This window comes from Condylura cristata, unplaced genomic scaffold (assembly GCF_000260355.1).
Source record: "Condylura cristata isolate star-nosed mole 26May11 unplaced genomic scaffold, ConCri1.0 scaffold00044, whole genome shotgun sequence".
NCBI lineage: Eukaryota > Metazoa > Chordata > Mammalia > Eulipotyphla > Talpidae > Condylura > Condylura cristata.
Genome location: NW_004567145.1, coordinates 1,380,371 through 1,404,332, shown reverse-complemented (window position 1 = coordinate 1,404,332; position 23,962 = coordinate 1,380,371). Strand labels below are relative to the sequence as shown.

Here is a 23,962-nt window from a genome sequence, read left to right as displayed (position 1 = left end):
CCCAGCTTTTACCTGTAGCAATGAACCCTTGAACACACTATACATGAGATTGTTTCACTGCTAAGTAGGTATAATAGTACCTATCTTAGATCATTATTTTTGATGTTTATGCTAACTAGTGGTATAAAATATAATGGCACATAGTAAGTGCTTGCTAAATATAGCAGCTCACAGCTGTCACATTGCATCGGGTCATACAGCTTGGATATCAGGCCCTCAATGAGGTCTGTGGGCCTCACTCGGTTAAGTGTCAGAGGAAGGTTTGTACCTCTGAGTTTCTCAGACCTCTGAGTTGATGTTGATGATTTAGCAAGGAGATGTGGTTTCCTTGTGTACCTCCTGCTCCATGAATAGGTGGCCAGGAGAGTTTGCAGATTACCCAGCAACTTTACTGCCAGTAATTTGCTCCCTTAAACTCAGAGCTGCACTACATTCTACTAGGCACAGGAGCTATAGCAAGTGCAGAATGAGTTCATGGGAATTGGCAAATACTGTGAAATAGATCAGAATGCAAAGAGGTGCCCACGTAATGGTTTTCCACGGTTTGTGTTTACATTTTAAAAGCACCCCAGGAACTTGAAGCATTCAGATATCCACACAGATGTGCAAATGGAGCAAGGGGTAGGGCAGCAATTGCTTGGGAATTGAATATTTTGAAACTAGTCTCATGACACAGACCTGTGATCACAAGTATAATTGGCTTTGCCACATCCCCACCACTGAGGCAGTGGCTCCCGGGGGCTGAGTGGCAGCAGCGCCACAAGTGGCAGCCAGTACACATGCTCTGAAAGTGGATAACAGCAGTAGTGGTGTTTCCCTACCCAAGAGCCCAGTGACCAATGGCAGAAGCTGTAGGAGTTAACTGCCATGCTGGAATTGCTGTCTGTGGGCAGCCTCTTCCCCAGCTTGAGTGCTAATGCCTTTAAGGCTCTGGCAGCAGCAGGAATTTCCCACAAGTAGCCCAGTGCACTGCCTTAGGGTAGCACACCCTGGCCACCCTGCAGAGGGAGGCTGCAGGATGGCTACACAGAGTCCCACTGTGTGCTGAGCTTGACAGCTGGCCTCAGTGCTAGCCAGATTTGAACACCAAAGCCCCCCTCTCTCAGGGTTCTGGTGCCCTGGAAGCACACTGGTGCCAGCGTTTTGAGAGTGGTGGAAGCACACCTTTTACGGGCAGTGCAGGTGGCAATGAGTGGCAAGCATTTTACCTTCTGTCACCAGTGGACCCACTGGAATTCAGGTTGTAGGCAGAGGTGGGCAGTGGTGATGGGTAACACTGGTTCTGCTTCCACTCTCCCTCTGGGCTGGTTGCTCTGTACTGGAGCAACTTCAGTGTAGCAGGCCACAGCTAGCTCTGCAGCTCTGGTTCATGGCTGCAGGGTGGAATGTGGGGCCCCACTGTGCCAGCTCCAGAGCAGCAGCTCCTTAGAGCTGTGGGGTATAGAGAGGCCTGTGGAGTTCCAGGTCCCCAGGACAGGCCCCCAGCATAGCCTTCCTTGCAGTGCTGCTGCAGCCCCTCCCTCCCACTGCCCCCACCTCAAACATGCCACCCCCCTGTTGCAACTCCCAGCCCCTTGAAGGTGTGCCAGGTCAGAGTGCCTCTGGCCCCACTGAGGCACTCTGGCTGTGGCTTCTCGGAGCACACCTGCTCATGAGCCTGCCTTGAGGTCAGGACAAATGTAAATTTTCCCTTCTATATCTGTTGCCTGTATCGTAGCATGGACCAATCAGTTCTGAGCTAAATAAACCAGTCAAATTCAGGAACAGCTCATTAGTTAATTACTCAGATCAAAAATTTGACTGCCTTGATTGTTGCTAAATCATCTGGTCATTTACTTAGGAATAAAAATGGCCCAGTCAGACTTATAGTTTGGGGGACCCTGAAGGAGGATATAAGGCAGGACAGGAGCCAACTAGAAATCCTGTTCCTGACCTCTGAAGAAAGAATGAGGATCAGCAGCTGGCCTCCAAAGAAATAGCATCCAGCAACCAACCCCCAAATTAAAAAGAAGTAGGCGATGGGCCCTCTCTGGTGGTGCAGTGCATTAAAGCACATCACTAAGATACTAAAGCCACTTCCGTGTAAATTCGATCCCCACCTTGGAAGTGACCCACATGGCACGGCAGACCTTCCCTTACCCGCTGACTGCTCCCCTCAGCAGTGTACTTATATCAGTCTGCCTGTTCTGCTCCCACTCTGTCTCTGGTGAATCCTCTCATTGCTCCTGCACCACTGGCCTGTACCTCAGCTCTGTATGCATAAATAAATAAATCTTTTTTAAAAAAAGAAGTAGGAGAGAACTGGCCATCACACCTGCCTCCGGCCTGCCTTTGACATTGCCTGAAGGAACACCACAGGCCTCGGCTGTTTGTTTTTGGTGTAGGCCAATAACTCACCAAGAGCAGTTAACACTGGTGTCTGTGACATTGACTCCTGGTGATGGGTGCAGAGTGGAACTACTGCTAGTGATGTCTAGTACTGTTAATAGGTGACCAGCACTCTGTGTCCAGGTCACCTCTACAAACTATCCATTACTTCTGATCATCTGGAAACACCTCCCAGCACTGTTGCTTTCTGTTCTGTCTGGTCCAGTATCTGGTGCTGTCCAGCCCAGCCTTCAGGCTGTTGCTGTGGGCTGCTGTGGTGTCATCTCAGCAGGCCCACCTGTGAGCACCTCCAGTTACCACCATGGTTGGATCCTGGTTGCTGGTATGCCAAATCTCTAGGCCCTCAGTGATGAGACAGCACCATCTTGAATAAGCAAATTTTTGTTGGGACTTCTGGACACTATCTGGAGTGAGATAGCAGGCTGTATGTGCCTTCAGAAACACTTTTTCTTTTTTGTTTCTTGTTTTTTTAAATAAACCACATTGATGTTGTACCCTGATCCTGAGTGGTTTTTCAGTTGTTCAATGCAGGTGAGAACCCACAGACAGTGACCTGTCCTTTACTTTGGCACTGTCCTGTGACCTACTTTAGCACTTCAATAGCATTGTTTGAGTTTCAGGGCTAGTAATCCTCTCCCTTTCTTGAGAAATTGATGATTTTAGCAACTCATTCCTGAAATACTGAAAATACAGTGAATGCTCCACTCATTGTAAACCCTCATGAGTGAGAGAAACAAAAAGGCCTCTCAGGAGCTCTAGTTCCCTTGGCGTCCTGGGAACCTGGACACCATAGTTAAAGGGAGGTGAGATTACCTGCAGCAGCTTGCCCAGTATTAGGCAGTGGCAGGAATGCTGCATGGTCTTTTGCAAATCCATTGGCCTTTTGGGTAGAGGAAACTAAAACTTCTGGAAGGAAGTACTTCCCCTTCATCTTTCCATCCTCAATTTCACAGTCACTAACCATGAAAGAGTGTCTGCAACACTTTTCAGCTGTGTGATTTTTAGATTCTAAATCAGATATTGGTCTTCTGCAAATCTATTGGCCTTTTCGGTAGAGGAAACTGAAACTTCTGGAAGGAAGTACTTCCCCTTCATCTTTCCATCCTGTTTCACAGTCACTAACCATGAAAGAGTGTCTGCCACACTTTTCAGCTGTGTGATTCTTAGATTCTAAATCAGATACAGGTACTTGAATAAGCAGGTGAGGCTGCACTTACTTAGATGTTATATGCATATCTAATGTAGCTTCAAAGAGAGCAGTTTGCGGATTTCATGAAAGCAGAGTGTCAGTGGGCTGCCTATTTTATATTATCTACACAGCTATGTGATAGGGCCCTGGACCTGTGGCTTGCTGTGGGAGGTTCCTGGATAAAGTTCTGAAATACAGAAAGAAAAATGGCAGCATAACTGAGTTATAGTCTTTGAGAGTATACAGTCCTGCATTTGGATTAAGAAGACATGACTTAGATGTTGCTTTTGTGTATTTGGCTTTAGTTTAGGTGATTTGTTTTTATATTTGAGGAGTACTTTTCTTATTTTGCTTACTTATGTCCAAACAACTGTATATACTAAAAATTAGGTATGTGTGATTAGAATACAAGCTTATTGGCATGCACAAAGATGTTCCAGTGGATGTTGAGTTGCTTAGAAATCAAAATAGCTTGTCAATAGAACAGCCTAGAGCTAAAACTGCTAAAGGTTGGTCCTTTAGTTCTTGTCACAAATGTGCAAAAACATTGGCAAGGCCAAAGTTACTGTAAAGAAAACTTTTCTATTCTCACCAGATATTTCTGTATTCCAAATGTGTGTGTCTGGTGGGGTGGGGATAGGGGATCTGGACTTCTCTACCAAGCACTAGTTGGGTGTCCTACAATTCATTTTAGTTCTGACACTGAGTCAGTCATCTGCAGGTCAGTCCTCAAAACTCAAGAACAGTTTACTAAGTAGATTACCAATTTATTGCAAAGGCTTTATTAGCTCAGGCACAACCAGCTGGAAGGAGACACAGGATAAGGTGTGCAGGCTTCTTGCCCTCTCCAGATGTGCTGCTCACTAAGCACCTATAGGTGTTTACCAACCCAGAAGTACTTCAAACCTGAACTTTAGTTTTTTGGTTTTTTTTTTAATAAAAATTCCATCACATCAGCACAGTTGATTGAATCATTGGGTATTAACTGAATCTCCTGTGTCCCTCCTCTCCTAGGAGAGTGGGGGCTCCCAGGGGACTGGGCTGAATGTTCCAACTATCTAGTCTTTTGTTGCCCTTGATAACCAGCCCCCATCCTGTGGTTTTTCTGGGCACTTTCCAAAAGTCCTATCAAAAAAACTTTTTCACTGTATTACTTCTGAAGCTATTTCAGAAACAACAACAAAAGACTAAATACTTTACCAAAAGATGACCCTTCCCACTCTTATTAAATAGGAATTACAAAAATTTTCAGAGCTTTATGCTAAGAACTGTAGAGGAAACCAAAATCTATTTCTTTATCACAAATGTCATCTATTTTTTTCTTCTAAGGCACCGAATCTGTTCTCGTTTAGTAATTTATCACTGTCTGGAATTACAGCATTGCAAAGAAGTCTGTTCCACTCTGCCTTACAGCCATTTGTGCATAAGAGTCTACCCTATCGGGCCTTCCGTGGTGCAGTGGGTTAGAGCACAGCACCAAGAAGCTAAAGCCACTTCAGCATGAGTTTGATCCCCACCCTCCCTGGAGGTGACCCACATGGCTCAGCAGATCTCTCCTGACCTGCCAGCTGCTCTCCTCACCAGTGTACTATGTCAGTCTGCCTGTTCTGCTCCCCACTCTGTCTCTGGTGAAGCCTGTCACCTCCCCTGCACCTCTGGCCTGTACCCCAGTTCTGTATGAATAAGTAAATAAATCTTTAACAAAAAAAGTCTACCTTATCAACATGGGAGGATAAACTTCCTGGTTACAGATGCTTATTCTGTTTGTGAACAAAGGAGAACAGTAATGATTTGTTTTGAATACCAGTAAAAATAGCATTTCTTTTTATATGTCACAGTATTCGTTTAGTAAAGCAAATTCAGTGACATCTTTAATAAGCAATTAAATTAGACACTAGATGGTGCTATAGACTAAGCTGGATATAGTTAGGACGTAAGGTGGGGCTGGAGGTTTAATCTACTCTGTTTAATTTTTCCTTTCCTTTTTGCCTCCAGTAGTGTGCTTACTGTCTGGCCCTTTCTTGGCTCAGTTTATGGAAGACAGGAATTCACCCAAAATAATTTATGGCCTAAACAAGAATTTGTTTGGCTCAGTTTATATATATTTTAGAAATAAAGTAACCTCAGTTTGTTCATGGCACTGAGATGAAATGTACTTGTGAGTTTGAGATCAGATGAACTACTCAAATATTTGGGACAGATGCCCACTTTTGCAGCGGGTTATTTAAGGAAGGAAAATAACTATTAATAGATTGATATACAAACATGTTGTTTGACCTATATTTGTGCAGTAAATGTATCTTTAAAAATCTGTGTGGGAAAAAAATAATCCTTGTAAAGGGAAATTTTATGTATAAAATAATTTTCCCTTTCTCTTCGAGACTTGAAGCGTCTTCAAATATTCTTGAAAATATTTTAGCACAAAGTTATTATTGAGTAAACACTTAATCCTCGCATTAACTTCCAGAAACATCTGCTTTGTTAATACCCTGTTTATTTGATTCTCCCACCTGAGGCCCTGCAGAAAGGCTTTCGCAAGTGCGTAGTTACTGATCACCATGGATTCATGCAATCACCTAAAGAAGGCACCAAATCCTCTGAGGGACTAATTCATAAAATGTGTTTGCAAGAACTGAATGACAACTTCAGTTATATTTTTAGCTTAGTAATATTTTTAGAAACCTGAGTACAGAATATGGAGAAGTGTCTTTTTTAAAATAAACCTCAAAATACTTATTTGGAAGATGCAGTTAGTCCTTATTAAAATTTGACAAAGTTTAAACAAAGGCGGATAATCTGAAGTGATTTTATTACCTAAACAGATAAAATGCTAATGGATCCTGTATGAAATTTAAAGTTTATCCTAGACTAGAATATTTAGGTTCTTTAAGAAGTTTTTTTTTTTTTTCAAAGATTTATTTATTTATTTATTTGTGCATACAGAACTCGCCCCAGGCCAGAGGCTCAGGGGCGGTGAGAGGCTTCACCAGAGACAGAGTGGGGAACAGAACAGGCAGATTGACAAAGTACACTGCTGAGGGGAGCAGCGGGCGGGTCAGGAGAGGTCTGCCCCGCCATGTGGTCACCTCCGGGGCAGGCGGGAATCGAATTCATGCGGAAGCGGCTTTAGATTCTCAGTGCTGTGCTTTAACCCGCTGCGCCACCAGGGAGGGCCCAAGAAGTTTTTATTTTACTTTAAGGACGATGGAAAATAATCAGTTTGAAATGTGCTGATTCACTGGTTGGGCTCAATTCATGACAATTCAAGTCAGTGTTATCACACTGATCTGGCGTTCTTTAATAATTCACTATTAATTGTATTAAGGGGAAAACTAGTTTTATACTAACCCACCACAGAGGAGAGCTGAAGCATTTTGAAGATGTGCACTGCATTTATGTTAGGGCACTCATTTTATCTTGTATTTACTTTGAATAATATGAGAATCCATTGTGTTCCCAAAAGCAGACTGAATGCCCATAGGTGACCTAGAAATACACTGGTTGGCAGGACAAAAGGAGTAAAAGGTCTGGAGACTCATGACTACTCTCCTTCGGTGAACACAGCCAGGGCTAGTGCAAATGAAAATCCACTCGAGGGACTCTAGACAATGTTTTTTCTTGAAAAACATCTATTAACAGGAACTCTATTCCCATTTGATCTCTAAGACATGAGGAGAGTCTTAACAGTAGTGACATTTGGAATAGTTCTGCTAGGTTTTCTCCTGTTTTTATTTATCTTTAACAACTTATTTTTTTAAGTGAGGTAACAGTAGGCTCCTCCCCATTAGATACTGCCACATAAGTACCCGCGATAATATTGCCCATAGTCCACCTCAGGCCACTGTGTTCCCTTTCCTCTTTGTTCTTACCCCACCCCCCCACTTATTAGCCTTTTGGATACCTCAGGTTTGTAGTCAGCTTTCAAGGGTTTTAAGTTAGTTTGTAGTTTTTAAGTTTGTCTTTTTCTGATTCTTAGTTTAGTTTCTCTCTGTTCTCCATATTAGTGATACCACCAGGTACTTTTGCCTTCTTATTTATTTCATTTAGCATAATCCCTCCCAACTCCACTCATGTTGCTGCAAATGGCATGAGTTAATCTTACTTTATTGCTGAGTAATACCCCACTGTGTGTGTGTGCATATATATGTGTGTGTGTGTGAGGGTGTGTGGGTGTGTGTATACACACACACATATGCATACATACACCACATCTTGATGTGCTCATTTTTTTTTAGGGAATTCCTTTGTTTTCCCACTCTTTTTTATTGTAAATAAAGCTGCTGCAAACATAGGGGTACAGCTTTACTTTTAAATTAGTGTTTTTATATTTTGGGGGTAGATACCTAGGAGTGAGAATGCTGGGTTGTGTAGCAGTTACATTCTTAGTCTTTTGAGGAGCCTCTACATTGCTTCCCATGGGGGCTAAATCAGTCTACATTCCCACCAACTGTACAAGAGAATTCCTTTTTTCTCCACACCCTCTCAACTTCTGTTTCTAATCATTTATGGGCCATTCTCACAGGTGTGAGATCTCATGATGATTTCAATTTGTATTTCTCCGATGATAAGGAATGATGAATATTTTTTCATATGCCTATTTGCGACATTGTGTGTTCTTTAGAGAAGTGCTTGTTCACTTCCTTTCCCCTTTTTTTCACTGGGTCATTTGTTTTCTTTTTATGAAGTGTTATAAGCTCTTTGTAAATTTTGGATATCAGTTCCTTGTCAGATGTATGGTGTGCAAATATTTTCTTCCATTTCAAAGGGTGTCTATGTTCCTTTTCACTGTGCAGAGCTTTTTAGTTTGATGTAGTTTTCCTTGCTGCTGAGGATGAATCTGAAAAGATGTTTCTGAAGCTTATACCCTGGAGTGTTACCTATGCTCTCTATATTTTATGATTTCAGGTTTTACATCCAACTCTTCTATCCACTGTGAATTAATTTTCACATACGGCATAAAATAGTGGTCTTAATTTCATTCTTTTGCATGTAGCAGCCCAATTTTCCCACACAATTTATTGAGGTAGCTCTCTTTGTTTCGGTGTATATTCTTCATTCTTTTGTGGATTATTTGTCCATAAATGTGTGAGGTTTTTTTCCTGGGTTTTCAATTCTGTTCCATTGGTTTGTGTCTGTCTTGTTTCCAGTTCCATACTGTTTTAATTTTTATAGCTTTATAGTATAATTTGAACTCTAAAAATGTGATGTTCACATATTTCCTCTCTTTTTGCTTAGTGTTTCTTTGACTCTTTGGGGTCTTTTGTGGTTCCATATAATCTTCAGTAATCTTTATTCAATTTCTTTGAAGAATGGCACTGAAAATCTTATTGGGATTCCATTGAATCTATCTATTGCTTTAGGTAGAATGGCCATTTTGAGAATGTGGATTCATCCAGTCTATGAGCAGGGAATATTTATCCATTCATTGTGTCTTCCATTATTTTCTTTAATGATACCTTACAGTTTTTCTTGTATAGATCTTGAACCTCACTTGTTAGATTTACTCATAGGTATTTCTTTTTTTCTTTTTCTTTTTTGGTGTGATTATAAATGTAGTGATTTTCTTACTTTCTCCATCTTCTAGTTGTTTGCATATAGAAAGGCAAATGATTTTTTTTTTTCTGTGTTGATTTTGTAACTTGCTACTTTGGAGAACTGGTTTATTGTTAGTTATGTCATGGAGTCTTTGAGGTTCTCTCTATATATATACAATCATATCTGCAAATAATAATAGCTTTAGTTCTTTTCTCAATTTGGATTTTATTTTATGTCTTGTCTGATTTGTCCAGGTAGAACTTCCAGTATTATGTTTAATCGTAGTAGAGTGGACATCCTTGTCTTATGACAGATACGAATTTTTCATCATTGAAAATGATACTAGTGGTGGATTTGTCATATATGGTTTTTATTACGTTTATTCCCATTTTTTTCAACATAAGTGGATATTGGATCTTAACAAATGCTTTTCCAGAATGTGTTGATTTGATCATGTGGCTTTTCTCTTTCTTTTTGTTGATGTGGTGAATTATGTTGATTGTTTTTTGGATATTTAACTATCCTATGTCCTTGTTATGCCTCCCACTGGTTATGGTACGTGTTCCTTTTAATGTATTGTTAGATTGGGTTGCTAAGATTTTACTGAGGCTTTTTTTCATCTATGTTCACTAGGGAAGTTGATCTATAGTTTTCTTTTTGTGTATTTTATTTGGGTTGGTATTGGAGTAATGGTGGCTCCATAAAATGCTTTTGGATAAACAGGTAAGTATCAACAATTGAACTGTGGAGTATCCCTCAATCACTTGCCCGGGGCATCCAGACCCTATAGTGCATGACTGAAGGCCAAGTCAATATGGTAGCTATAATGAACTTTCTGTTGTAGCCCTTATTGAACCTGAAATGTCCCATTGAGATGTAAGTTCTGAATCTTTAATAGGTTCAGTTAAGGTGGATATATACTAGTTGTTACTTTTTTGAACTTGTTTGTTTTACAGAGTTTAAATAAAACAACTATACGGATCTGCTAAATGAGTATATATTAATGGTGTTTATGAAAGATATATTCTGGAACTTTTATGAAACCCCAGATTTGTTAAGCCAGTATAATTTATACCTTTTCTGTATAACAAACCCACAGTAAGCATCATTCTCAATAGCGAAAAACTGAAAACCTTTCCATTAAGTTCTGGCACAATACAGGGGTGTCTACTCTCACTACTACAATTCAGCATCATACTGAAATTCCTAGCTAGATCCCTGGGGCAAGAGAAAGGCACACTGACATATATTACCATATATAATGATTTCATGTGAAATGTACAACCGATGTCTCTTTAGCAGTTGGCTCTTTTGGGTCAGTTATCATCCTCAGCTTTTTTCCTAGCTGAGTTTTGTGTCCCCACTGAACAGATGAGGACTTCCCTCAGGCGACCCAGCCATACATAGTTGTACTGGGGCAAGCGCACAATGGACGTGCACGGATCTACTTCTCTGACGGGTCTTGGTTTTCTGTCAGCCCTCTCTTCCCCACTTGGTGACCTCAACCTTTGACCCCAAAACTCTCAGCAAGATTTCTGCATGCTGACTTTGTGATGTATTAATTACTCATTGCATGGTAATTATTCATTATTGATTCAGCACTTTTACCATTTTATACTTGGCCTTAAGGTTAATATTTGACTACTCATAGTCTGAGCTGAAGCAACATATTTCTTCCCTTCTTCCTCACACACCCTAGACATGGAAGGCCTTCTTATCGATTTCTCCAAGTCAGGGTTCTAGGTCCTTTCTCCACTTCCCATCTAACCCAGCTCTTTCACAACCTGTCACTCCTCAGTTGGCTCTGGCTCCTGGTCTCTCTTCTTGGTGTCAGCAGTCACTGTGCCGAGCAGGCTGTGCTGTTTCCAACCTGCTGTCTCAGCAGCTTCCTGTCTGTTTCTCTCTGTTCCCTGTCTGTCAGTCTGTCCTCAGGACTTAGGTTTGATCTCTCTAATGCCTACTGCATGCATTCTCTTACCAGGCCTTCCTCAGATCCCTTCTTCCTGCAATCTTTTAGCAGGTAGAAGAGCCAGAGACTTGAGTCCTTTCTACTTCTCATTAAATCATTCCAGAACTTTACCCAACCCTACTCATTAGACGCCCTCTCTTGTACTAATCCTTGCTGCCCTACAGCTCTGCTCCACTATCTCAGCAGAGTTTTATTTGTCTCATCTTCTTATACTCTTTTCACCTTAGGAGGAGAAAGAATCTACAATAAAGGGATGCATGTGTGGGAGAGAGAAGAAACAAAGCAAGGTTTAAGGAAAGATCAGTGTACTAGTGAAGTCAAATCAGTAGCTCTGAACTTTTCTCAAATTTAAATTTGCTACTTAGCACTAGTATGACACTGGTCAAGTTGCTTAATTCCTCTAGGCCTAGTTCCTCAGCTATAAAACCAGGTTATAGGCACCATTTATATTGTTTTATGAGTAAAGTATAAAATATCATTAATAAGTAACACTTTCCTGAGTGTTTACTGTGTACCAGATACTGTTAGAGAGCAGCTAATAACTTACTCCTCATATAACCCTCCCTGTAGTACCAGTGCTGTTGATAACCACACTAATGATAACATTAGTTGTAGAAACCAGGAAACAGAAAGTCCTTCAAGACCTTTGTCACAGGCCCAGGGCCAATAGGTGTGGGGGCAGGAGGGTGCATCAACAAGTTCTCCAGTATCTTTTCTGTGTTCCCTTCCTCCTAGCTGGGAATTCCAAGAGCTCACAGCCTCAGAGGAGGATGAGGGGAGTGCTGTCTAGGGTTCTCGGCCCTAGGTGTCCGTTGGAATGTTATGTACACAGTGTGACTATAAATTATGTGACTTATGAAGCACTGTATTAGAGTGAGCCTTGGCTATTTGTGCCAGGTTTTTCAAAAATCTTAAAGCACAGAAAAGACTGTTGTATGTACAAATTGGACTACATGTAAGAGATACTGACTCTAGCTTAAGCACAATTATTGTTGGGTTGTGGGAATGCTTTACAGAAGAGCTCCCTGACAGGGGTGCAAACAGACCTGAGCCTTGCATTGCTGCCCAGAGCCCGGGCCACAGCTCAAGTTTCAACTCTGTCTCCTTCCCGAGGCCCCTCCCATACCTCTGAATGTGTTGGATGACATCCCTTCTCATGGCTTAGTCAGGTTTCTCCAGAGAAACAGAACTGATGGTGTGCATGCTTGTATGTGTGTATGCATGCATGCATGTGGGTTATTATAAAGAATTGGTTCACATAATCATGGGACACTGGCAAGTCCAAAAATCTGGAGGGAAGAGTTACAGTTCATATTTGAGAACTTGAATTCCTTCCCCCTTATCGAGGAAGACCGTCCACCAATAGCCAGGGCGCACTCAGATTGTAGAAGGCAATCTGCACTACTCAGTGTCCACTGGTTTAATGTTAGTATTTTCTAAAAACAACATATTTATAGGAACACCTGGATTGTGTTTAACCAAGTATCTGGGTACTGTATCCCAGCCGAGTTAACACAAAAAATTGTGGTTTGTTCTCCATACCTCTTCCTGGCATGTTCTTAACACTCTCTGACACTCTCTTGTTAAGCACCTCTCTCCAGCTGATTCAGGCTTTCTTCGTGAAGAGCAAAGAGGGGTTCTTCCTCTGACCCTCAGGCTAGTCAAGCACATGAGAATGGCCCTAGAGCCCCACAGATGTATGTCTGATCAGTATCGATAGTGAGCCTGTCTCCAAGGCTTTGGCTCTTTAGAACCTTCATGGTGGCCTTAGCAGGTTGGGGCTGGTGTCAAGAGTTGGGGTCAGTTTTGCTCCTGTTCCTTTCTTTCAGTTTCAGAATTTCTTGGAGGAGGGAGTCCTGACCGGACTAATTTAGACTGTATCTACCTGTGACTCAGCTGCTAAGGCCAAGGCAGTGATCATATTTTGCCTCTGTGACTATGTGGCCTTCCTGAAGGCATGTAAGCTGAGCAGATACTCCCAGACAGTGTCTCCTTGTGGACAGGGGAGGCACTTGGACTGTAATTAATGAGTTGTGTCTGGAATGCCAGTGGCTCCTAATAAATATAGCAGTATGGCTCCTTACAGAAATTTATACTCATCTCAGTTCTGTTCCTGAACCCTCACATGAGTCACAATGTTGGGAGTTTGGGAATCTGATCACTAACATACCCATGCCCATGTGGCTGCAACCTCTTGCTGCTGCTAAAGTTGTGTTTTGTTTTTTTTTTACTTTTGCCTTTGAATGCCCAGAAGATGACGTGGACCTGGAGGCCCTGGTGAATGACATGAATGCATCCTTGGAGAGTTTGTACTCTGCCTGTAGCATGCAGTCGGAGACGGCGCCCCGCCTTCAGAATGGTCCGCACACTCACAGCCAGCCGCCCTCGGGGGCCAGGCCCCTCCAACCGCAGGTGTCCCCTCGGCAGAAGGTGCAGCGCTCCCAGCCCGTGCACATCCTCGCTGTCAGGTGCGACCTGGAGCCTCCAAGTGCAAGCGGGGACTGTCATAGGGATGGACTGAGTCAGCTAGGTCAGTGGTGGTGAGGCCTAGTGCTGGCCACTTGAGTCAAGGCTGAAATGCTCCCTTCTCTCTGCCAGAAGGCAGCACTGGGTTGAGTTTGGTACCTGGTGTAGTTCAGGTAGTGTTAATTATGCACCTGCTCTATGCCAGGCTGTGCCAGGAGGAAGGATATATGATGAAACCACCAAAGAAGAATGTTTGGGAAAGAAAGAATGGTACCATGGGCAGTTCAGTTCTCCAAGGTCTTGCTGCCCAGAGACTGGGAACTGTGGCCTTCTCTCAGGCTTAGCAGAAATTTGGTCACTTTCCCAGGCGAAATCCTCAAGGGCTGTCCCACCCAAGCTGGAGGGAAAAACTTGTTGGGAAGTAAAGGAGAGTTTTGTAGTCTGAATTGGGTGAGAAAAGATGTTTTTTTGGGCAGAAGAAATGATACCTGTTGTCACATTGGCAGGATATCCTTTTTATGACTGAATGAAATTTCATTGTTTAGTAAAACATAACACATTTTTCTTATCCATTCATCCACCAATGGACAACGTGGAGAACATTGTGCTAAGTAAATAAGCCATACACAGAAGGGCAAATTCTATGTGATTCTGCTTAGACACGGCATCTAAAACAGACAGATCCACAGAACCAAGAGTGGTGGTTGTCAGGGGCTGAGGGAGGTTTTAGTCAATGGTCCAAAGTTCTAGTTGTGCAGGATGAGAGACTCCTAGAGGTAACTGTACAGCATGGAGCTTAGTTGACAGCAATGCATTGTGTACTGAAAAGCTGCTAAGAAGCTAGCTCTTATGTTAAGTGTTTTTAGCATTAAAAAAAGAAGTAAGGAGGATAGGGAAAAAAAAATAATTGGATGGGGGGAGAGGGTGAGTTTGTTAGCACCTGAATTTGGGAGGGATAAGGGGATAGTGTTGAGGTGCTTTGTCTCCACCTTGAGAGCCTTGAGGTATGTGGGAAAGAGGTCAGCAAGGCAGCAGTTGTGAGGATTTGAGGGCGTCATAGACCTTCTGTGTAAGAACTTTCTTTGTGAAATGAGTTTCAAGATGGGGCAACTGCAGAGAACCTCCCCAGACCTACTATCTGGGCCCATACCTGCTCTGACAGGGTTTCAGGTAAGACTGGACAGGAAAGGACAGTTGGGGGCTAGGATGCCTCCCTGGTTTTCTGGTGGAGGATGTACCTGCTTCTGTGTTTGGATCTTTGTAAGCTTAGGGTTGGGGTTGCTGCTTTCTTAGCAGTGCAGCTTCTGGGTGTCTTGTTTTCTTGTGAGAGTTGGGGTGGACATCTAGTCTTCCAGAAACTTCTGTGAGGCTTCTTTCTATCCTGACATCCTACTCTTCTGCAGCCCACCTTTCCCCCAAAGTAGTCTGTCTGCAGGTAGTGTGCAGTAGCTCAGGTGTCCGTTGTCAGGTGCTTGTCAGCTTTCAGCCTCTGTTCACCTCCATCTTCCCCATGTTTGTCCTGTTTTGCCCTTGGAGCATCTCCCCCATGTTCTTAACTCCTGACATGCTCAGTCTGGTGGGATACACTGTTTTCTCGTGTGAGGTATTCTAAGTTTGGGGTCTATTCATTGCTCATCCCAGTGACCTCAGGGAGGCGTTAGGAAGACTGCCAGCTGAGAGGCTGGGCCAAGTCAGAGGTCAACTTCTTGCCAGTCAGTTGACCAGGAGCTTTGGGCCTAGATTTCAGGTCACAGTTGGCCTTAGTCAGAGGGCAGCACAGAATGGATGGGCAGTCTTTCTCCACAGGCACAGAGAGTCTCCCTGCAGGAGCTCAGACCCTTGTTTCTCAAACCCAGCCTTACCTCACTGCTGTCCTCTCTCAGAGCTAGTAATGTTTTTTACCTTCATGTACATCTAAAAAGGCGAGGCAGCCAATGTAGGATAGCCAAAGATCTGTTTCATGAGACTGTCTGCTGGGCTTTTTCTGTGTATGCTGAGTAAGTCGGTTCAGTCATATATCAGCTTATGTAGTGGTCTCTGCAGCCCTCCAAGGTTGTGGGTGTGGTGACCATCAATTCCCAGGCTGAGGACCTTTAGCACTCAAATAGAGCAGAGCTTTAAAATGCTGAGGACTGCAATCACTATGGAAAGCTGTGAGTAGATTCCTCAAACTGCTAAAACTGGAGCTACCATATGACCCAGCAGTTCCACTCCTAGGAATCTACCCAAAGGACACAAAAACATTAATTCAAAAGGATAACTGTACCCATATGTTTGTTGCAGCACTATTTACTATAGGTACGATATGGAAGCCATCCAAATGCCCAAAAATACATGACTAGGTCAAGCAAATGTGGTCTCTATACATGTTGAAATACTATATAGCAATCAACATGGTAAACTCGTGCCATTCTCAGCAACATGGAATGAAGCTAGAGAGGATTCTGCTCAATGAAATAAGCTAGTGGTAAAAAGTAAACTATCAGATGATTTTGCTTATAGGTGATGATAAACTATCAGATGATTCCTTATAGGAGGAATGTTGGGGAACCAAATTCGGGATCAGGGGAAAAATAACAGTAACAATAAAAAATATTTGCAGGCAACTGTAAATCAGAGACATTCTGCAGGGGAGGGGAAAAAGATTAAAATTAGGTAGGAATGAGCACAAGGACTATAGTGATGGTTCACAGGTGAATTGGTGGTGGGAATTTCTTTTTAATAAGTTTATTTTTACATCATTTTTTACCTTTATCCATCTCAATTGTAATCCCTGTGGGCTTCCCATCACCAAATCACCTTGTTCCATCACCATAGTCCAGTGCACTTCCCTCCCCCCACCATTCTTGATCCCATTCCCCATTCCAGGTGGTAGGAATTTTATGGGGACTACACCTGAGAGGAAAAAGTGTACATTGTACAAAATGAACATAATAAAAACAATAATAAAATAAGTTAAAACGTTGAGGACTGTGGTCCACAGAGCAGTGTCTCCATAAGGGAAACTCTCTGAAGAGTCTCCTGAGGAGAGGTCAGATGAAGGTAGGTAGGAACAGAAGCTGGATTAGGAAAAAAAGTCTTTTATGAGGCCACAGTGGAGCACTCAGTTCCTGAAGGAGGAGGAGCGTATTCTGTTCTATTCTGCACAGGTGCAAAAGCTCACAGGTTTTGTCATTCCTGCCACATCCCTGCCCTGACATCCCTCCATTTTCATTCCTTGTGTAATTAGGGGAGATGTATAATTCTTTGACTGTAGACCTCTTAAATAACCTTTATTTAAAATCAGCTTTGTATAATGTTTTTGCTTTAGGCATTATCTCTGAACCCATCTTTAAAGGCAACAGAACACTTTATTTTTCTAATTAAAAAAGTAATTTATTGAGATAAAGTCCATGCAACATAAATTTAACATCCTTAAAGTGCATCATTCAGTGGACAGAACCAGTCTGTACTGCTATTGCATATAAATTGCACACACCGTATGTAACTTTCTGTGTCTGACCAGAATTTTTTGTGAGCAGTTTTAGGTTCGTAGCAAAATTGAGAGAAAGATCTTCCTTGTGCCTCCTGCCCCCACATAATGTGCATCCTCCCTTGTTTGGATTTGTTGTTACTGATAAGTGCAATAACACATTTGTATTACCCAGAACCTATATTGTCCATTAGGAGTCACTCTGGATGTTAAAGATTGTATGGCTTTGGACAAATGTATCAATCATTGACATGTAGTCATCATTATATAGTGGTTTCACTACCCTTTTAAAAAACAGAAGGGCTGTTTATAAAGGCTCTAAACAACCTATTTGTGAGAGAAGGCTTTGTGAACAAGTAGAAAAATCTTAAGGACATCAGCATCTTGGAAGTCAAAACAGGATAAAACTCTCCTTCAGGTCTGTAAGGGATTAGAGGTCCTAGTAGGACCCTCTGGCAGTGGGCATGGCAATTCTTTTTTCCTCTGTACCACAAGGGGCACCTGCATCAGAGGGATACTGCCGGGCAGACGCTTTTATGCAAACAGTGGGATTTTTAATAGTAAAAATATACATTTTGGCATACTGTCAGTCTGCATTTCAGACGTACATCAGTGTCCCCCTTGAATGGAAAGATAGGGTTTCCTCCCAGGAAAGCCCTGATGAACATGTAGACACTAAATTATTTTTGTCTTGACTTCCAACTTGAACTGTGTGCTAATTGCACAGTTGAAATTGCTTCATCACCCTGTGCTCATTTTGCTTAGCTATATGACAGGTAAGCTGGTATTCTTGGGAAAGGGAAGGTGATAACCCTAGAGAGATACCAGTGAGGAGGGCAAGGTTTCAGATTCAGAAAGAGCCCTCAGTGGTGTGAGCAAGGAGCAGCAGGGTGTCTCTGAGATGATACTAACACAAGCATTTTGTTTTGGTGAGGATAGACACCCAGAGCATTTATTTCCAGTAGGGTACCAACAGTTTTTTATATAAATATACATTCATTCCACAATGCAAATGAGCCCAGGTGTGCCCTCTTCCACTGTCCCCATGTGGTTAGAAAAGTGTTCATTTCACGGTTATTGGAAAATAGTAGTTCTCATGAAAATGCTCATACCTATACAAGTTCTTCACCTATCTGGAATTCATTGGACAAATGATGAAGTATTTGGAGAAAATGGTGAGCACATGTCCATCATTTGTGATGTTAGTGCCTACACGGTGCTTCTTGACTCCAGGTGTTTCTTGAAGGAGGAATTCTAGATCCTTCTTTAAAAATTTTCATTATGGTAATATTCATGATATAAAATTTATTGTCTCAACTATTTTTCAGTTACAATTCCCTTGTGTCACCTATTTTCACATTCTCATGCAGTCAATTTAGAACTTTTTCATGCAAAATCTGACAACTTTTATATCTGAAATTCTGAACCCATTAAAAATACCTTCCCATTCCACCTTCCCCAGCCCCTAGCACCCACCATTCTGCTTTCTGTCTCTATGAAAGATACCTCATATAAGTAGAACCATACTGTGTGGCCTCTTGTGACTGACTTCTTGCATTTTGCATATTGTCCTCAGTGTTCATTCATGCTATAGAGCATGTGTCAAAATTCCCTTCCTTGATAAAACTGATCCTACTCCATTGTATGGATAGACCGCTTTGTGCTTATCCATTCATACTGATGAACACCTGGTTGCGTCCAACTTGTGGATAGCAAGTTGGATAGTCCTGCTGTGAACACAGTATACAAGTCTCTACTGAGTCTTTCTCACAGTTCTTTTAGGCTTATTCCCAGAAGTGGGCTTACTGGATTGTATGGAAGATGGCAGCTTTTAACAAGGGCTGTCTCTTTCCTCCCAGGCGCCTGCAAGAAGAAGACCAGCAGTTTAGAACCTCATCTCTACCAGCCATCCCCAACCCCTTCCCTGAGCTCTGCGGCCCAGGGAGTCCCCCTGTGCTCACACACGGCTCCCTACCTCCCAGCCAGGCCGCTGTGAAGCAGGTGAGTGTGCCCATTTCAGTGCCAGACTTCTTGACGGTGGTTCAGGATAGATGAGATGGCGCAGTACTTCGGGAAGAAGGGAGGGTAATTATGGGGTCTTTGTCTTCCGTCTTTTCCTTTTGCTACTATACTTGTTGCCTTGGATGTTTTAGTTTATTAGCCAGAATTCGACTAAGCCAGGAATATCTTTATATATCTACACACACACACACACACACACACACACACTTTTTATATCTTTATATATACTTTATATATATCTTTGTGTATATATATATTCTTTATATATCTTTAACAGAAGACTCATAAAAATGATAGGAAATTAAAAATTTGAGCTTAAAGATAAATATTATTAATTATCTGAAAAAATTTTATCACTTCATCTTTGTTACCCAGTGCAGTATTATGATTTATAAAAAATTGTATTTGCTCTTTAAGCCAATTCCAGACTCACAGCTCCTAAATCCTTGAAATTCACTAAGTACTGAGAGCGATTTATTAATATAGTAAATTTTTAAAAGCTGCTCAGCTGTCTCAGAAAAGGGAAAAGAGGAAGTTGAATTAATGATTTGATCAATCATGACAATATCATCAGGCATTCATAAAAACCTAACAAAGTTGGAGTGGAGAGCTTTCAGTTGTTGAGCACATGGAGATAATAGGGAGAGTAATGCATAGAGTGGCCACGGAAACTTTATGCCTTTTCTCCATACCTCTCCATGTCGCTCTTTCATTTGCCATTCCTGAATTACACCCTTTTATTATAATAAGTATTCTAGTAAGTAAGATGTTTCTGAATTCTGAGAGTCATTCCAGCAAAGTAATCGAACCTAAAGATGGGGCCTGGGGAAACCTCTGATTTATAGCCAGTTGGCCAGAAGCGCAGGTGACACCCTGGGCTGGCGCTGGGCACCAGAGTTAGAGCAGGGGCATAGGACGCAGTCTTCCCAGCCTGGCATCTTAACCTGGGGGTCTGATGTGGCCTCCAGGTAGATAGTGTCAGAGTCATTGAGTTGAATATTTCGCCACCCTGCCAGTATCCAAGAATTTCTTGGCAGATGTGACAGAAGCCTCTTTCCCACATTTGAATTGGCCCCAGAATGTTTTGCTCATAACTGTGGATAATGAAGTGTTGAAGTAGGCTGGCCCTGACCTGAGTACGGAAAGGAAGAATGTCCATGTTATCTTCCTGACTTCGAAAATGATCTGCTCAAGTAGAAGGCTGTTTACTTTACCCAATAGGTGGCCTTTTTAAACTAGTAGTTCCTACTTTAAAGTGGGACTTCGTGGTGCCTGCATACAGCTTTTGTCCCCATGGGAGGAGACTGCATGTGACACTTGCCGAAGGTCAAATAGTAATCAGTTTGTTTGAAGAAGCACTAGCGCTGGCCAGCTGGTTGTAAGGCGGGAATCAGGGCGGGTCACATGGCTTCAGAGGTTGGCCCTGTGATGCATTCATGTATGTGTGTGTGTGTGTGTGTAGTGAGTGGTGGTATAATTATTATAACAATGGTGACAGCAGCATCTAACACTCACTCATTTATCTCAGTGTGCCAGGTACAAGTTTAAGTGGTTTATTTATTTGTATCATTCTTATTCCTCAAAACAACCCTAAGTATTAGGTATAAATATTAACCTCTTTTTGCACTTGCAAAACTGAGACCCAGTTGGGTATGGAGCAGACTGTCACCAGTGTAAGTGGTGGGACTAGCTGTCACTAGTGTGAGTGGCGGGGCTAGGTATGACCAGCGTGAGTAATAGGACTGAGGTAGGACCTGAAAGCAAGATCCAGAGACTAAGAGTAAAGCTTTCTGAGACGTTGACGTTGGTTCTGTTAAACAGTGTGTTCAGTTTCTCTGCTAGAGGTACTCTCTTCCTACTCCCTCTGCACTTACACTTTCCTCAGGTGGAAATGGCACCATTCACTTTTCTGTGTCCACCTCCTTGGGCCAAGCAAGGTCTGCAGTGTTAGGAAAGAGACATTCTTCTCTGCTGCTCACCAGCTCCTGAACCCTTTCACTCCAGTATCCCATTTCTAGAGCAGGCTGTGTTGTCCACCATTGACACTTAGAAGGTGAGATGAGTGTTCCCTGTCTGGTAGCCAGCGCTGACTGGGCTGCGACTCTTTGTCACATGCCTAAAGTACATCTGGGTTGTCTGCGTCCCTAGTGACCTTCTGCTTCATAAAAGTGTCCAGACAAGCCATCTGTGGGTTGGTCACTGAGCTGTTTACAAAATTTCCCATCCTAAAATAAGACTGTGAAAGTCTTATCTAGTTCTTGTCGTACTTGGCAAGAACACAGGCCTCCACCCCCATCAACAGTCCTGCTCTCTAAGCAGAATCGGGAAACCCAGGAATTCTGCCTCATGTTTTCCTTGGGATTCATCTTTGTTGTCTATGAGAACATTGAATTAGTGCCTGAATTCCTGTCACCAAAATTCCTCCTGCCCATCATGGGCATGGCTGGTGCTGGCAGGATGCCTCACACTTAGTACCACCTGTACAAAGACCATGTTCTTCGCTGCCTTTAACAGATTGAGGGACACCTTATTCACACGGGTTCTGACTTCTGATTTCATGGGGCATGCGTGTTGGTGCTGCAAGTAGTGATCTGGCAACCTCAGGGTGCCTGCCCAGTCTCCCATTCTCTCCTCAGTGTCCAATCAGAAATTCTCAGGTAATTATGAAAGTAGGTGACATGCTGGCAATATACTGGACACCTCAGTAATTGCGAGCAACACAACTGGCATGGGAAAAGAAATGTGGAAGGAAATGGGGCAGCAGGGCCATCAGAAGCCACATTCTGATGAGAGGGGAGGAGGCAGTAAGAGAGAGTCAAACAGCCATGCCAAAGGGAACAACCCTGCTTGCCCAGGTCGCCAGAGCTAAGATACTCTGAAGCCCCCCTCAGCTCAGTTAACAGCCCCTCTTCCATCTCTCTTTGGGTTCCCTTTTCCTGTCTTCCCTTGGAGACTGTCCTTTGGGGCTAGAGCGGTCATTGCAGAGCAGCTGTCACCCAGCTCAGCACAGTGCTGACCCCTGATGCTGCCACCCTGCGGCTGTAACAGACCGAGGCTGACCCCCAGCACAGCCAGTAGGGCTGCTGACCTTGTAAGAAGACCCAGCTGATCCTCGGTCTCTGCACTGGGTGAGGACCCAGTGAGAAGGGGGCCAGTTTTGAGCAAGGTAGGGGCCTTGGAATCTGAAACTGCTGCCACTTTCATTCTCCAGCCTCCAGAGCTGTGAGAAGTAAATATTGTCTGAACCATCCACCCGTGGTACTGTGTTACGATTATCTGAGACTCTTCACATAGGGGAGAAAAGAATTTTATGTCAGCATCCCAGTCTGCAGTGTAAAATCAGTGAAAGGAAACAACCTGCTCAACCCGGGATCACTACGTGGAGGAGGAGCCATCGACAACCCAGTTCTTCCACCTGACTGACCTTTGCCCACCTTGGACTTGAGCTCTTCAGGACTCCCAGGTTCTGCATCCTCCTCTTATCTGGTGTCCTGCTCCCACCCCAGGCCCACAGAAAAACTATCCAATGCACCTCCCCACCTCCCCCCACCTCCACATGGCTGATTCTGCCTGGCAGCTCTGTCCATGGAAATTGCTGGAAGTATCACATGCATCCAGAGCATATTTGCCTCAGAATACTTAGCCCTGTATCTCACCTCTTTACTTCAGAAGAGCATATTCTTCTGGGCTGCTGGATGAGGGCAGGTCTTGACTTTCAGCGTCCAGGAAGAAGCCACTGGTGCGGGGAGCAGGTAAAAGCACTGAGACGAGGCACCCCACCCTGCCACCTGCTGTCTTACCTGAGACTCAAGTCAACAGATGTCAGTTGGGAAGCATTCCTGCTTGGTGCTGGGAGGAATGGGGCGTTGGGGAGGAGGTTGGGGGTATCGGGCAGGCTGCTGTCTGCAGGACCCTCCAAATATGAGTCTTTTTTTTCGCCAGGTCTTTGGATGGTTAAAAAGAAGCAGTGTTTGTTCAGTGTTTTAAAACTTGAACTTAAAACTTGAACTGTCTGTCTGTGTTTCCATCTTTTAAAACCACTGAAAGCAATTTTGGACTTGTCGGCACAGGCCTGGATTCAGGAGGACACATGACTGCAGACTTGTGCCAGGAGGACCTGTAACTGACTTGCTCTCCCAACACCTGGCATGGGGTTGGCATGGGATACGGAAACAGAGATCAAAAAAGGGTTGCGCAAGTGGGAACAATCTAGAAAGGGTTACATTAAATAAGATTTAAAGATGGTATTTTTCACTTGCAATTGAAAAAGCATCAGGGGAAAGGGCAGACTGTCAGCACTGAGAGAGAAGGGCTGTACTTACTACAAATTGTGCTAGTCAGACTCTCAGTGTGACCTTTCCAGAAAAGTAGGTTTGACTTCTCTGCTTTTCAACTGCTCTGTCATGTTCTGTGTCAGATTTCTGTCCCTCTGAGCACGACTCTGGATTCATCTCCAGTGGACCAGGTTGTGAGGGCTAAGGAAACAATGGAAAGTGGCTGGCGATTGATTGGGACACATACACGTAGCAGCACCCAGGGGTAGGAGCATCTCCTCTCTGGGTGCAGACCTCAAGTCACGGTCAGGTGTGCAGGATTATCTGCACCCCTCTGGGTTATCTGGCTGCCCCAGTGCCCTGGGCCCTGTCGCTGAAAGTCTCCCAGAGGCACTCGGCTTGCTCTCTATCCTAGTGTCCTTGTTCTGCCCAACTGTGCTGAATGTAGTGTTGCATCAGCTCTGGGACAGGCATGACCCTTCCCCTCCCTTCCTTCACATTCATCACCAGGACAATGTTAATCTTTCAAGGAAACTCTTTATTGTAAATGGTTAGTTGTAATGAATCCAGAGTGAATATGGATTGGAGGGACATTGTGACGTGATAAAGGTTTAGATTGGATTCCTTTGATGGTCTAGCGTATTTGT

At 43.2% G+C, this 23,962-nt stretch overlaps 1 protein-coding gene across 3 annotated transcripts in view; it reads left to right on the top strand.

Annotated features, from left to right (window-relative positions):
- GRB10 (growth factor receptor-bound protein 10) overlaps positions 1-23,962 on the top strand; it is a 152,607-nt gene that overhangs the window by 74,765 nt on the left and 53,880 nt on the right. For 2 of the 3 annotated variants that reach the window (XM_012733955.1, XM_004694509.2), the window contains exons 4-5: positions 13,333-13,549; positions 18,879-19,020. The exons of the other annotated variant lie outside the window; for it this stretch is intronic. In XM_012733955.1, the coding sequence (XP_012589409.1) occupies positions 13,333-13,549; positions 18,879-19,020 (359 nt within the window). The remainder of the gene's footprint in view (positions 1-13,332; positions 13,550-18,878; positions 19,021-23,962) is intronic. 3 annotated transcript variants of the gene reach the window in all.